General features: G+C 41.8%; 2 protein-coding genes across 2 annotated transcripts; both read right to left on the reverse strand. All coding sequences in view use genetic code 12, as the record gives it.

Moving 5' to 3' along the window:
* Nucleotides 1-747: 747 nt before the first annotated feature.
* Nucleotides 748-2,583, reverse strand: LODBEIA_P36320 (uncharacterized protein; the record flags this gene model as incomplete). The annotated part of the gene is made up of 1 exon (XM_066973764.1): nucleotides 748-2,583. The coding sequence occupies one exon, from the start codon at nucleotides 2,581-2,583 to the stop codon at nucleotides 748-750; it is 1,836 nt and encodes a 611-aa protein (XP_066830570.1).
* Nucleotides 2,584-8,220: 5,637 nt separating this feature from the next.
* LODBEIA_P36330 (uncharacterized protein) lies at nucleotides 8,221-9,870 on the reverse strand (the record flags this gene model as incomplete). The annotated part of the gene is made up of 1 exon (XM_066973765.1): nucleotides 8,221-9,870. The coding sequence occupies one exon, from the start codon at nucleotides 9,868-9,870 to the stop codon at nucleotides 8,221-8,223; it is 1,650 nt and encodes a 549-aa protein (XP_066830571.1).
* Between the last annotated feature and the right edge of the window lie 5,608 nt (nucleotides 9,871-15,478).

Here is a 15,478-nt window from a genome sequence, read left to right on the forward strand (position 1 = left end):
TTGGAGCGTGTAGTAACGGCCATGATCTTGAACTTTTTTTTTTCTCTTTTATTGTTTTATCTTTTTTGCAACACAATTCAAGGGAGCTCCTTTCCACTAGCAACGTGGCACTTTTCAACGCGGGTGGGCTAACCATTAGCGGCGGATGGAGGAATGGAGTCGATTTTATCATGGTCAATCCAAGATTACGGGACCATTCGAATTGTGTACTTGGCTGAAACCAACAAAGAAGTAGGATATAAAAATTTTTTTGCATCATCACCTCTCGGGGACCTCTGCTGTAAGCTTTGAATAGCAGTAGGAGGAGTAAACGCAGGACCATGAACAGTTTCAACAAGTGTGCTACTTTATCTCTTTAGAATCGATTTACCCGGTCCCCGTTCTACTCCCTTTCTTCAATTTCCACTCGCATGCTGGGTTTTCCACGTTTATTTCCATTTTTATGGGGTGTCCTGACCGTGTCACCAACTTTTGCAACATGTTTCACGAGATATACTTCGTGGTATCTCAATAAGTAAAAATGACTGAAATGTGGTTGCCAAAAGACAAAAAAACCGAAACCTACAAGGATTGGACCATGGACACGCGCTTCTTTTGCACGTCCAATCTACCTACTACCAGTGCCACCACCACAGGTAATTTTATGCTAAAAGATTGGAAACTTGAACCGTCTAAATAACAAATATACAACTAAAAAATGCAGGAAATAAAAAAAAAAAAAAGAATAAAATGGAACGAAATAATGAGCTAGCGAACTCTACTGAAACTGATGCTATTGACCGACCGTTGAGGGAGCCCATTGAATGAATTGATGCTAACATTGGCACTCTGATTCAAAAACACGTTATGGGTTGTAGGTTCTCGACTAACACTGCCTCTTTGAGAGTTGAGGGTATCAGATGACCTCGATTTCCCCAAAACAATGTCATCCCTCTTGCTTGAATTTGAATTTGAATTTGAATTTGAATTTGAATTTGAATTTGTGGTGGTTTCTGCTCGACTCATGCCATCTTCAGAGGCACCGCTTTCCTGGATGTCGCTGTTATGGCCGCTGCTTGAAGCTGAGCTATACCATGTCGCAACTGATGACATGCTGTTGAAACTATTGGCGTTGCCATTTCTCGGCCTGTTGGACTTGGAGCGTCTGGGACTACTGCGGGTACTATCCAGAGGTTGATGCAGTTGATGCAGTTGCTGATTCAATGAAGACCTGCTTGAATTGAATGCAACTTTTGCAGCAATCGATGACGATGATGAGTTACTTCTCGGTTTGGACCCGGATAGTTGTGGATCCGATGCATGCGATGTCAAAATGGTGGTTTCTTCTTCTTCTTCTACCGACGGCCAAAACACATTATCCGAAGCGATGGAAGGTAGTGGTGTGCCTTTAGAAAACGACATGGCTTTCTTGCGAGACGAATGCGATTTTGCTGAAGGTGAAGTTGTATACGACGAATTTGAAGAAACGTACGAAGTCGGGGAATCCGGCTCGATTTCCATCACATTCGCTATTGCCCCGCGCACAGAAGGTGAAATGGTCACCGACTTCAACGAAGGGGTCTTGAGCATTGGTGGTTGTGGCGCTAATGGAGTTGAAGGCGACTGAAAAGAAATGGGCGACGACGTTCCCGTGAGTATGGTCAACCCGGGAGGCTTGTAAGAATAGGAAGTATTTGAACGACTTCGTGCTGACTTTTGCGTTCGAGGTGAATGCGGGTCACAGGGTAAAGAATTTGCGTGCTTGCGGCCCACGGCAGGTTGGTCAACAGTCTGCTTGGACATCATCAGCACGATGGGGCTCGCCAACACTCGATTTTGCGAGTCCAACGACGTTTGCGAGCTATTGTCGCTATAGGGAAGCTTCAACGGTGGCATCGAAAGAGTCGGGGTTGAGTGGTCTGCTTGTAGCATGCGCTTTTTGGCGATTTCGTATTCTTGGATCAAGTCAAAGCTGGCTGAAAAATCTCTTGCAAGCCAGCCTTGCTTATTTTTGATCGATTCTAGTTGTAAAATTTCTCCTTCAATTGCCTTTTTGTCCCTTACATTCAAGATGATGTGCTGAATAAGTTCTTTCAAACATCCGATGCTGCCGTATTGGAAACACAAATGTAGGCAAGTGTCTCCATTCTTGTCCCGGACCTTGTAGTCAGCTCCAAACTCCAACAACAATTTGAGACCGTCGGTGAAGCTATAGGCACTACTATAGTGCAAGGGAGTTCTTTCAAGCTGTCCTCCTTTGAAATTCAACCATAGCTTGCCAGGGAATTCCTGTAGCAAATAATGTAGCGTTTGCGAATGATGCTTTTCCATGCAAAGATGGAGCACAGTGACGTTGTCAAATGTGAGTAGGTCCAACTCGGTGTATTCGTTTGAAGATTGTCCCAAAGTCTTGTTGATAAATGCTAGTAGGTGAAAGCAAATTAAATAGTGTCCATAATAACTTGAATAGTGTAAATTTGACCAACCATTGTGGTTGGGATCGGTATTCAACCATAATTCAGGGAATCTTCCAAGTATTCGTTTAACAATGGGTAGATTCCCCTCGATTATAGCATTTCGTAATCGACTAGAAGGGTCTAGCATTCTCTCATAGTACTGGGATCCGTGGTGGCTGTAGTAGTATTGGAAATAGCTATTGCTATGTGCAAATGTAGACTGGTTGTTATGTTGATATATACAAACACCTGTGCGTTCTTGTTTGATATATTATTGTTGGCTCTTTTTGTTTTTTTAATCAAAACACAAGCCTTGCCCTCTCCCTGGTGCAGTTATAATACTGGTAGTGTATGTCTATGTGTATGTATATATATAGAAAAATCAAAAGTCTGTTGTATTGGAAATTGAAAGCTCACTTGTAAAATGGGCCGTTGATCAAAGTCCAAGATGCTTGTTCTTCTTCTCCTAATCCTTCTCTCGTACTTTCTCCAGCACCTTTATTGTTTGAGTATTAAAGTCCAACATAAAAGTTGAAAATTTAAATATTAAAATTGCTGAAATTGAAATTGGTTCCCAAAGAGACGTGTTTTTTTTTTTTTTTTTTTTTTAATTTATTTTAGAGAGAGAAAAAGTTCCATGTTCCCCTGAATACAACATCAACAGGAGTGACCACTGCTACAAAAGTAAATGCATGAGCTTGATACCTCTTTCAAGAGAGACAACAGGTGCCTGTTTTTCTCTTTCAAGACCGGTTCAAGTTAGACAATAGGAAACAACGGGCTATGAATTTCAAATTAAGCTTTAAAAAACACCCACAGCGAACGTAGCTTTCGTCATTAATTTTAGTGCAGTACTACCATGGTAGTACATGTGCTAGTAGTGCTAGTAGTCAGTTCGACTAGTTGTGAAAGCAAATACAGAGTTTAGAAAACAAAAAAAAAAAAGGAAAACAACTATTATTGGTCTCCTTAGTGCCTTCAGTTATTCCAAAGCACCACGTGAAATGGGTTAGCTAGTGGCCCCTTTTCAATTTGAGCACCTACATGCTCATTTCTCTCTATCTCTTTATCTTTTTCTCTTTCCCTGTGTCTCTTTCCAACTCTCATCGTGCTTCTCCTTCTCCTATTTCTTTAGGGTTGCTGTTACGCCTTAGCTCGCTTCAGTCTAAGCTGCAACTAGCACAAAGACAAAGACACACATCCCGCAAAATTTCGGAATCTCTTTTTTTTTTTCTTTTTTTTTTCTCTCTCTATCTTCTGTAACACAAAGTCGGATAATAAATAATCCGGGGTATTTCGGAGATGTAGAGGCGTAGAAGTTTTCACCGACTCGTGACCTCATATATTATTGCCCTCAAACAAACCTTATGATCCATTCGGGCTGCGTTTTTCAAATAACTGATGATGATGTAATAGAGTGAACATAGAAGGAAAGCAAGGCAAAGAAAAGAAAAACGATCCAGGTATTAAATCGAGCAAGTTGTTTCGAGCAAACGAGAATCTAGCGTTGCTATATCGAAGCAAAAGATTTTAAAGTCTTTGCGGGGAAAGAGAGACAAAGAGAAACAGATAGAGAGAAAGAGAAAGAAAAAGAGAGACGCTCTACATTTCTTGGATGTAAAGTCTCTTGCTACCTTCTTATCTTGTAGTCCTAAAAGCACGGCAAAAGCAACGTTTAAAGGCTGACGAGTATATTTCAATCTCAGCATATCATGCTAGTCGCTATTTTTTTCTGGAAAGGAGGAAAAAACCTTCTTCTTTCTTGGGGGGGTCCAAGAGCCTCGAGAGAACATGCACTAAACTTGAGCTCATTCTTTTTTTTTGAAAACGTCCATCATCTTTACAGAACACTTTTGTCTTGCCAGAATTAGTGCCGTGCTAGATGGGGGGGGAGAGGAAAGGGGAGCACGCCTGGGTACTTTATCTGCATTTATCCGCTGTTTTGGTTTATATTGGTGCATATATACGTGTACATATCGCCTGGTCGAGAAACCGTTCTTAATTCCGATCTCCGTAGGTTGGATTAATAGTAGCTTCTTCTTTTCAGAAGTTAGCATCCACTACCAAAAAAAAAAAAAAAAAAACAAATAGGTTGAATCTTATGTGGAGGGGGTTTCACACACCACATGTTGGAGTCAACATCAATAGCTAGGACGCTATGGTGACGAGCACACACTCTTTAGTAGGTGTTTTTTTTTACTCAAAGTATAAAGTTTTAGATCTACAAAGTTTAGAGAATCTTGAGTCACGTGAAGTATACCAGTAGATGCGAGCAGTAGGCACAGTGGATGATGAGTTGGGAAATATACGTGGGGAAAAGAAATCATCATGCGATCTACGAATTTCGCCAGAAATAGCTAAACTCTGTTCTCTTTTTCGCCCCCAATGGTCAGTTCTCGACTCGTGGTGAGTTAAGACCATTTGTGAAATGACGTGGATATTGGTAGTTCAACTTCGATCGCGAGACATGGTGGGCACATATCAAGTCTCGCGATAACCTAAAACACCCCGCACCCTGAAGGTCGCAATGACCGCAATTATCCAATCCCTCGCAGTGCAGACTTAAAGACGGAACTATGAAACCTTGACGATTGGACAGCCTGCAGTCGTGCATTCTCACTACCTAAATGCTTCTTCTTGGGCTCTTTCAAGCGAGTTTTTGGAGGTAAATACACACAAGAGAGCAAGACGAGCTCACTTGGTGAGACAGAAACAGAGGAGCAGAGAAATACGTAATGACAATCGACTCCATGCTCACCTTTCTCCACATGTTTCTATAGTATGTTCGAAACAAAAAGAGAAAAAAATGGACAACGCAGGCGTGCCTTGTGTTCCACTGCAAAGTCAAGTCCCTGGCGTCAAAACCAAGCCTCTTCCAATCTTCCTGAAAACATCTTAGAGATGCTCAATCTGTATCACTGTCCAAAAAAAAAAACAGTATCCGTACATTCATCCAATACCTAACAAATGATAAATATCTAATTCCCGCCGATTTCTTCATCTCCATCAACGATAATGATGAGACCTATTTCTCCAATCGCCAAGCTTAGTGATGTTCAAAAGGCAATTTCAAACCAAACATAACGGGGCCATCTTCCTTGATTCTATAGAATATCCAAAACCACATTGTTGCTCCTAGTATCTTTGATCCCCAATGTATATATCCCGGCTGGTGTGGTTTTGGTAAATTGGCATGGCGTATGTATTTGGCAAAGTGTCCAGCTGCCATTTTTCTGGTGCTGCTGTTGTTGTTGTTGCTGTTGTTGTCGCTGGTTCGATTGTAGTGCTGACTTTGCTTACTCGATTATGCTGCTGCTTTTTTTTTTGTTGTATCTCTGGTTGGTTGGTTGGTTGGAGAGGGAGAGTGTGTGGTCGTGCGAATGAAATTAAACGATTATCGCTACCAAATGTCTGTCTTTTCCTTTTTGGTTGCACGCTTCTCGTCTGCAGTTGGCCGGCCGCAAAATAGGTAGATTGTGATTTTGATGATGGACGGACCATTTTTGATTTTCAGGGAGCAAGAGAACCTAGTAGCGATCGATTTGCTGCAGCTTTTGGGATCATCGAGAGATGTTCAGGAGTAAAAATCGGTCTAAATCAAAGATTGGCGAGATCACCTCTTCCTCTCTCTCTTTTTCTCTCTTTCCCTCTCAGTTGGTTTAGGGATCAATGGAGTGTCAGTGCAAAGGAGATTTGACCCAACAAAATTCGAGGGAGAGCTATAAAACATAATCGATAGAGCAGTATCATAGACTATTGAAGTTAAGGCCTGCTACATATGCAAGCCCGACCCTTCTTCTTTATGAGCTTGCAAATGAGTAGATGGAAGACGTCATGCAATCTTCCTCACCCAGCCGCCGCCGTCGTCGTCGTCGCCAACAACAACAGGCAAAACCCTGCAGACAAAGATCTTCCAAATGGTTTTATATCAGAGCTTGATCGTCGTCTTCATTCGTCTCGCCATCGTGTAAATTTTCGAAGCTTTGCATGTGGGCCAAGTGCTGCGCTTCTGTTATTGCGGTAGATTTAAAGAAAGATACCAAGCTGCTACAATCTCTCTTTCCGTTTAGTAGCAATTGACAAGCCATCGGCCAAGCCCCTTCGAGCTAGAGAGAAACGAAACGGACCGTTTGATCCAGAAGAATTATTTCGTCCTGAGTGCGATGGTTCCTCAGTGTCCTGTGGAAACTAATACCAACGAAACCCTATAGCATGGCTACGGTCACTTTGTGGCTCCACCATTGGTCTATTGCTAAACGGTATTCATGTACCGAACCCCCTCTCACTTATACTTAACTCCCTCCATTTGAAGCAAGATCTACACTGCATCGTCTGAGAATTGCAACTAACCTTGTGGCGACAAACTCAGACTCTCTTTCTTGAAAAAAAAAAAATAAAAAGAAATAAAAAAAACAAATTTGGCAGAAATTGCCGAGATGTGCAAATTATCTAAACGTTTTCAGATGAATTGAGCCACCGATAGCACACCCGTGGCGAAGTTGAAATGGGAAAAAAAAATGCTGGATAAATGTCGTCATAAAATTAAAAGTCCAGCGCTTGCAGTTTCTCTCATTATACTTACACGGCATCTACAAGTACTTGAACCAAGTTTGAGAAACATTCTAAAAAGCCGATGTTGTCAAACCAGATAATCTTTGAGTATATGTAATAATCGGATTTTCCACAACTTTGCGTAATTCCTTTTTTTTTTTTTGCAACATTTAATTTTGCAACATGTTTTTTTTTAGGTGGCTCGCTTAAACATGCAGAAAAGAAAGTAGCGAAAGGGCATGAAAAACGTTTATGCAATTTCAATCGGTTAACACGCAATATTTATGTGTGGTGAGGAAATCTGCTGTTCACCAGTGCGTCTCAGACACCTCCCCCACGTTATATCGTCGCTCTACAACAAAAAGAAATTCCGCCATGGAGAAGGTAAAAACTCCTTTTTTCTCTATCCCATGGCATGAAGACGGACGGGTTTGTAGTCGTGTGGGACCGACGAACGAGTGTTATTCCGAGATTTCAAATAAAAAAACAAACCAGCGTCATATGTTCTTTTTTTTTTCCTTTTTTTTTTTGGTATAAAGTGCCGAACTATCTTGTGGCGTTTGGGATTTTCACGGCTTAGAACCTAGAACCGTCTTGAAAAATCCGATGGATTGCCCAGATTCTGTCTTGTGCTGGTAAGCGTCACTACAAGTTGAGATGTTATCGAGGAAGATGGAACTCTAAAACGGTAGCCAACATGTTATGTTTAACGCATGAACTGTCGCGCATCGGGAAAAAATAGGTGGGAAGTTTCAGATGAAAATTTTATGCATCTAAGCAAACCATACCCAATCAATAGAGGAGGCGCAAGTACATACATACGTTTATACCGTGCTTCAGGCAGGAAATTTTTAGAAGCTCACATGATTATCATTAAATTAAATGACGTACAGGATAAAGCGAAGATGAAATTTTTTTTAATTTTTTTTTTTTTTTTTTTTTTGGAAAGATCGAACTCGAACAGAACCACACAACCCGCGAGAAATACTTGCTTGTCAAAGTTTCCTCTTGAGGTGAGTTACGGATGTAAGGAATGTTAGGCTTGGTCGATTAACGAACGTCTAGCTTCGATCTGCTTGCACTCTCAGCTGGATCGAGGAAAAAAAAAAAAGCGTAAAACAACAAAATTTGAGTGTTTCTTCAAAATAGGAACTTCTAAATGCCCCGATGTCGAGCGACGCCGGGAAAAACTGAAATGAAATTGAAGGGCATCACAGGAATTTTTTTATTTTACTTATTGTCGAGGTGGTTGTTGGGGCGGCAGATATTGGTATTGGTGTTGGGTATCTTGAGGATCTGCACTTTCCCCCGCATTGGTGGTGGTAGTGGTAGTAGTTTGAGTTGTAACAGGTCGCGTAGAGTACGATTGATATTGCGAAGGCTGCAGCGGTGGCCGTGGCTGTAGTTGTGGCTGTATCGGTGGCTGTATCGGTGGCTGTATCGGTGGCTGCTGCTGCTGTGATTCAACTTGTGTCTGTCGCAACTGACCAGGTTGAAGATTGTACATGTTCGAAGGAGCTGAAGCGGATGCTCGGTGATGTGGCTGTAATGGTTGTTGCTGTTGCTGGAACTGGGCTTGATGCGCCGTCATTTCCAGCTGCAACGGCGGGAAATGAAAATTCCCCGAAATGTCTTGAGTTTGGCCTTCTCTTCGAATATCCAGAGCTCGCTGGGCGTCTCGCTCGTGTAATTTGTAGTGTCTTGTCATGTTGGACTTGACCGAAAATAGCTTGCCACATTCAGGCCAGGGGCACTTGAATATTTTCTCTCCCGTGTGTGAATAGTAGTGAGTTTGCAACGACGAAGGCCGCTTGAATTGCTTTCCGCATATTCGGCACCTATTTCTAGCTGCTGTCTCGGGGGTCATATCGTGTACTGTGGCAGTGTGTCTTCTCCTGTGGCCCTTCTTCTGCACCCCGCTCTGCCTTGCAGAGGCAGAAGACGATAATGATGTCGTTGATGGAGGTATATCACTAATTGTTCGCGAGTGGCCGTAGATGGACAGTGGTGGTGGTAATTGCTGTTCTTGTGGAATCACCTGCGGTTGTCGCGTAAAAGACTGCTGCTGCTGCTGTTGTTGTTGAAAATGCTGTACTGAACTCCCCACCAATGCTGGGTTGGCAAATGGAGGAGGATTGGCGGGACCAGAACCCGAACCCGAACCAGAATAGATATTGTACTGGTCGGTGGCTGGAAACTGGCCAGAGTTTGGCACAGCCGGTGTTTTCTCGGGGATAGAAGTAAGAACTTGAGGTATCGGAAGTCTTTGCTCATTTGGCTGCACTTGTGGTAGTAGATTGGATCCGGCCCCTGTAAACGTAGGTAATATACCTTGATTATAGTTGTGCAACGAGATACTCCTTGTTGCTGCAGACATTGCTTCTATTTGCTGGTAATAGTTTTCCTCCTTTACTTGACCAGTTGCTGGGTTTTGAACATAAGCTTGATGACTAGGAGCAGTCTGTTGCTGGATAAACGACTGATATGGAATTTGTTGCGGTGGCTGCTGAGAGTATTGAAACTGCTGGGGACTTATGGGATATTGGGAAACAGGTGGAAGGGTAGGCGGCAACGAATAATCAGCTTGAGGGTTGTAGTAGAGCTGCCCCTGTGGATACAAGTGAGGAGGCGGTATCTGAGTCGGACCCAGCAGCAGTGGGACCTGTGAAAGCTGTGGGTTTTGAGTAAACGATTGACTGATTTGCTGAGGAATCTGGTGCGGTATATTTTGGAGCACTTGCTGTGTGGTTTGTTGAGGAGACGTCCTCTCCGGTCTAGTAGTTGAAGTATTGGGTCCACTGGTGTTATAATTGGGGCTAGTGTTTAGATTAAGATTGAGATTGAGATGGAGATTATCTTGTCTCTGGTTAGGGTTATATGACATTACTTTGTTTTGACAAGCATAGTGAAAGTAACATGGATCTTTTCAACGTTGTCCCCGATTATACTCTGAAAATTACTGAATAACTGGACCAATTTGAAAGGACGAAAGTTTTCTGTTCTTTATTAAGCGAATGTAAAGGGTTGATTTATATATATGTATATTTACTCTTGAAGTTGTAAAGTGGGTTGAAGTGCGGCTTCAGAGATGCAAATCGGTTTGGGAGAGATATCTAGGTTATTTATACAACAATCAAAGAGACCAGAGTGTGGGAGAGCTGCAGAATGCAAGAAAAACAAAGAAAAAAAAACAACCAAAGACTACGGCCAGATCTTGAGTTGTTAGATTACATTAACCTGGGTGAAGGTATCCAATATTAATTGGATAAATATAAGTAAATGAATATAAATGAAAAAAAAATTAAATATATATATATAAAAAAAGAACAAAAAAAAAAAACCCAACGACACCCACGAACTTTACTATCCCTGCACAGAGATTAATGAAGAAGTTGATCACCACAAGTCAACTAAAAAGAGGAAGGGATTATTGACGAGAAGGTGTTTTAGACCAGAAGCGAAGCGCCTATGTTTCATTACTAAGCATTTGTCGATAAAATAAATTTGAGAAAAAACGTTTTCCTTGTTCACAGATCCAGACGACAATCTTGCCAATGATGGCCGCCCCACCCCCCCTCTATTCCAAGAAAGCAAATTAAACGAAAGATTTGCCTCAAAAACTACTGTGATCGACCCATCTGTTCCTTCTTTTGTTTTTCTTTTGACGTGAGTGATTGTCAGACCTAATTACTGCAAAAAAGAAAAAAGTTTTTTTCGCAGCCAAAAAAATTCAAAAATCAGAATTATAAGGGAGTATCGAAAATAACCCCGGCAGCCGCCACGAGAGAGAGCGAGCTAATAGAGAGTAGGAAAAACGAATAAGCCTGCAAATGACAACTATTTTTGGCTTCACACATTTTGGATTGTACTAATCCGTTTCGTATCACCAGCTGCCGTGAAGGGAGACTATGTTTAAAACCTGTGATAAATAAACGACGTCACATTCACTCTCTTTAGAAAAAGAAAGGAAGATATTGCACTTCACATTGAAAAAAAAAAATCTCGTCTCCTATTACAATTGCTGCATGAGTGGGGACTAATATACCCGCATACTCGATTACCACCAGTACGTTGGCATTTACGAAGGTAGATTTCATGTAATGTAAGAACAATAGCAATCAAAGTGTTGGTGAGCACATTATATGATGCATGACCCGCATAACCCTGCGGTCTGAAGATGCACTGGCTGCAAAAAACGAAAAAAAAACACCTCTAGTCCTCAGCAGTTGTTGCTATTTGCTCCGGTGATCAAGTGTGCTTTTTAATTTGTTGTGGCTAAACACGTCATAGTTCACCTGATGGCCTTTGAACCCTGGATTTGCGTCGGATTTTTTCCCTGTTGTCTTCGGCCAAATACAAATAAAAAACGCGTCAATAGTTGACGCAACAAATGAAGAGCACGCGTTCATGGTTTGAGTTGAAGCGCCATTTGAGAAAGAGTCGTCTCATGAAGTTTTTCCTCTTTCGTTTTGACCGCTCAAAGGTTGGCTCGGATGTGCACAGCCCTCCTTCGTTGTATACCGCTGACAGAAGGCTGAAAAATTCCAAAAAAGAAAAAACCGGTCTAAACAACAATTTCAGTGGAAACTTTTTTGCTGCCTGCGGCATCAATCTTTTTTTTTTTTTTGACCACCAGCAAGCAATTTTAACAGAAAAAACGGGGATAGCTTTCGTCTCCACAGGTTCTGGCGTCGTTTTTTTTTCATTATCAAAGTGGAAACTCGAATAATGAAACAAAAAAAGTTAAATTTACCGGAATGCTGGACCGCGGGGTGGTTGGAAGTTGGGGGTTGGAAGGGGGGGAGGCGTGGTTACGAAGCTTGCAAGTTGGCTCGATTAGTTTACCAGAAGAAATCCAGTAAGATTGGAGATGACTTGAAAGACTCTCTAGTCGCTGGCACTCGGAAGGATAGCGCCAACAATTAACCAACCAATCAATCAATCAAAATTGCTTAGTTGAGGGCATTTCCCCTTCCTCTCGCCTCCTCTGGTTCATAAACTTTGCAGCTTTACAACTTTTGAAAGTGGCTCCCAGGTTTCCGCTCTCACTTGCGATCAACTTGATCATCTTCAGAGGGCTCGATAAGCTGCTTCATCTCGTAAACACAGATTGTCATTCTGCAGAAGTCAAACAAAAGAGACAAAGTGACGATAGATTTTTTTTAATTTTTTTCTTTTTATTCTTCAAATAATCAACTTTGCTCTTCTCGAGCGACGGCTATTATTCCAACTACCTTCTCTTCCATGTACATTTTCCTTAATAGGAATATCAAGTGAATTTAATCTTCTATTGTGCACCTGCACCTCTCTCCCCATCCACCTTTGTTCTGCTAGAGCTCTTTATACCAACCAATTTTGTCTCTGCCGTTGTCTTTGTCCTCGTGAGCATACAACAAATCATCTGGGGAAGTCTCTTTACAAACAAAAACGAGCAGTAATCGTGGGGTTTCACACGTGCAATGTGGCACTTTTCGGTCGATGCTTCGGGCCTCGCTGGAATTCTCTGAATTTCTTCCCTCACCACCCGCTCCTCTTGCTTCCCTTCCCTAAAAGCAATCACACAGTTTGCTCTGATGCCAGCGACTTCTATATTTAAGTTGGCGTAAAAAAAACACTCCAGCCTACATGTTAATCTACGCTATTTTTGGTATTGTATCGCTGGTTCCTACACCTAAAACGAAGCAGGAAGAAAGTTTATACCGTGGATGTGAAGCTTCAGGTGAACGTTTCGCCAAAACAAAACCATCGTCCTTTCAGTTTTTGCCGAATGCCATGAAAAATCAAGGCAACCCCCATTTTTCCAAAACTATAATTACTTCAATTACTCAAAGGTTCAAGCTGATATGTTGGTGGTGGTAAAACCCAATTTTGTTATCGCCGTTGTAATCTAACCTGTCAAGACTTCGAGAACAAAGAGATTACTGCAAACACCAATTTTGCGTGCTGTGTTTCATCGCCTCGTTTGTTTGTCTCTGATGGGTGAGGTATGAGCATAAGGAAAATTACACAGTTTCTTCAAATTTGTGCCCTGCTAATTGAACCGTTTATGCATATGATGTTGACGGTGTGAATCTCAATTGGTTATACACTTTTACACACGGCATTTTTTTCCCACACCTTTTGTTTTCCAGCGGGTTGAAGCAAAGAGAGGCAGATTTCGCAACCGACCCGATTGAATATAATTATCTTGCAGCCAAAAAAAAAAAAATTTAGGAACCATTCTTCTTTTTTGAGCGGAGTTAGCGAGCGAATCGTCTAGGCAGACGGAAAAAAAATACAAGAAAACAAAAAACAACAACCGTAATGTAGAACAACCTAGACTAGGAACTGATAACGGGTACATGAGAAAACGTCTCTTTGTTGCGCCTTATTCGTGTGGACAGTGGTGTGAGCATGTGTGTGGGTGGTGCAATGTAGGCGCAGTTTTCAACCTGCAATAGCTGCAAAAAAAATCGACTCCGCGCATGTGTGAAGCAAGAAAGATCTGGAAAAAAAAAAACCCCAGCTCTTTCGGTAGACCAACCAGCTCAATTCGGTATCGAAATGGGTGGCAGGTGTGGTCTTTTGAAAACTCATTCTCTTTACCAGTGGGCGGTCCGAATGTTGACGTCTGCGGCGGTATTCACGTGAGCACCGCCCTGCCGGATTCAACGCAAGCTACTATTAACACGACTAGTAGTGTGCGTGTGTTGCTGGCTCATAATTTCAGCTACACCACGTGATGTTGAATGAAAGAACTAGCAAAGAGGCTCTACAAGGCGAATAAGGCGAATAATCCTTGAACAGTTGATCCTTTCTCTTTTCAGGTGTATGTATGTGGGTCAAAAAAATCCGCCATAATTTGTATCTTTGACTCGACACGGCACGATATAACGATACCAAGAAAAGGACTCTTGAAATGGAAAACCTTCTGCTGGTCTGGTGACGATTGAAATTACTCAATGCAGCAATTGCCTTTCCGTATTGAGAGCATTCCTTGCTGAAAAGTAACTTTCTTATTGATGCTGACTATTTGGAGTTTGATATCAACTCATGTACTTTCGTCTTTGAAACTTGGCCACGGTTGCAAAGTTTCCTCCCTACGTGCGACGACATCTAGCAGAGGGGAGGGTAGAGTCACTAACAAAATAGGAAGAAGTTGGAAGTATCCACATTTTTGAGGATTTCTTGTTTTGACCTCGATCTGTTTGATTTCTACAGTGATAAACAAAAGGAGAAACTACCTTGTTCTCTTTGGAGTTGGAAAAATTAAAAGACAGGAAAAAGCCTTGCGGGACTTGTCTTCCTTCAGGTTCAAGAACTACACGGTATTTTCTTCATGTTTGTTGACGCAAATTGAAAGCTTCACGAGTGCCAGTGGCAGTGGTCGAAGCTTCATCGAAGGACATTTTCCTGATGATAATAAATAGCTTTTACTAGAGCCATTTATATACAAACTATCGAGCAAGGCGCAAGTTCCCACTTTCCCCTGTGCACCCAGCCAAATTACACCATAGCCAGGAACGTTGTTATTTCCTTCGGTTGCTTTTGCCCAAGTCGAGTATAGTCCAGAGCTCCATGGCAAAAGAAGTACAATCTCGATGAGCTAACTCATAATCTGTTCGCAAGAACATTATAAATCATCGTGCTTTATGTTGTTGTTAAAGATATGAAATTCTACCTGTTTTCATGCCAATTTTGCTGTTAAAACAGCTGAATTTTTTCTCCCTTTTCTGATGCTTTCATTTCCATTTATACAACGACCCTATCATCAACACGAGGCAACTTCTTGAAATAACCCCCAACTTAAACCACAAACGATTGTGGTGAAATGTCTCAACCAGCAAACTTGGGGATAATCCATGTCAAGCAACACGACGAAACAGCCTGAGATTATGCACGCTACAAAAATTGCAATTACCCCCCCTATTGTACTAATTTTTTACTTGTTCTATAGCAGTAGATTTCAAGTAATTTACGCGGCAAAGGTGCGCCGTTTGCTCTGGCTCTATTGAAACCCACTTTGCAAGATGCTGCAGAAGATGCTCAACTTTACCTCATGTATGAGTGGAGTCAATCCTTGAATTTGGTTGAAAAAGAGAAATTCGTGAAATTTGGCAAAATCATATATAAATGAGAACACTATAGAAACATACTCCATCGAGTGTTTTACTTCGTGTGTGCTTCACTACAGTTGTTTAACACAATTTTTTCCCACTGTTGACCTCTGGGCGTAATAAATTTTCAGCTCAGGAGCCATATTGTTTCATGGCACCAAGGCCGTGCTTGAACGAGGCAGTATTGTTTCAAACAATTTTGCACGGCCACGTTCATGAGCCTCAGCGGATATCCCGCCTGAAGTCGGGGAGATATTTTTTGTTTTTTTAGTCCTCAACACCCTACAATAAACGCTCCTCTTGGCGACAAGCAGCGATAGGCAACAATTCCAGATATTGCAACAATTTACAAAAAAACTTGCACCACATCAAACGGCGATTTTGGCAGACCAAAAC

This window comes from Lodderomyces beijingensis (assembly GCF_963989305.1).
Source record: "Lodderomyces beijingensis strain CBS 14171 genome assembly, chromosome: 4".
Taxonomy (NCBI): Eukaryota; Fungi; Ascomycota; class Pichiomycetes; order Serinales; family Debaryomycetaceae; genus Lodderomyces; species Lodderomyces beijingensis.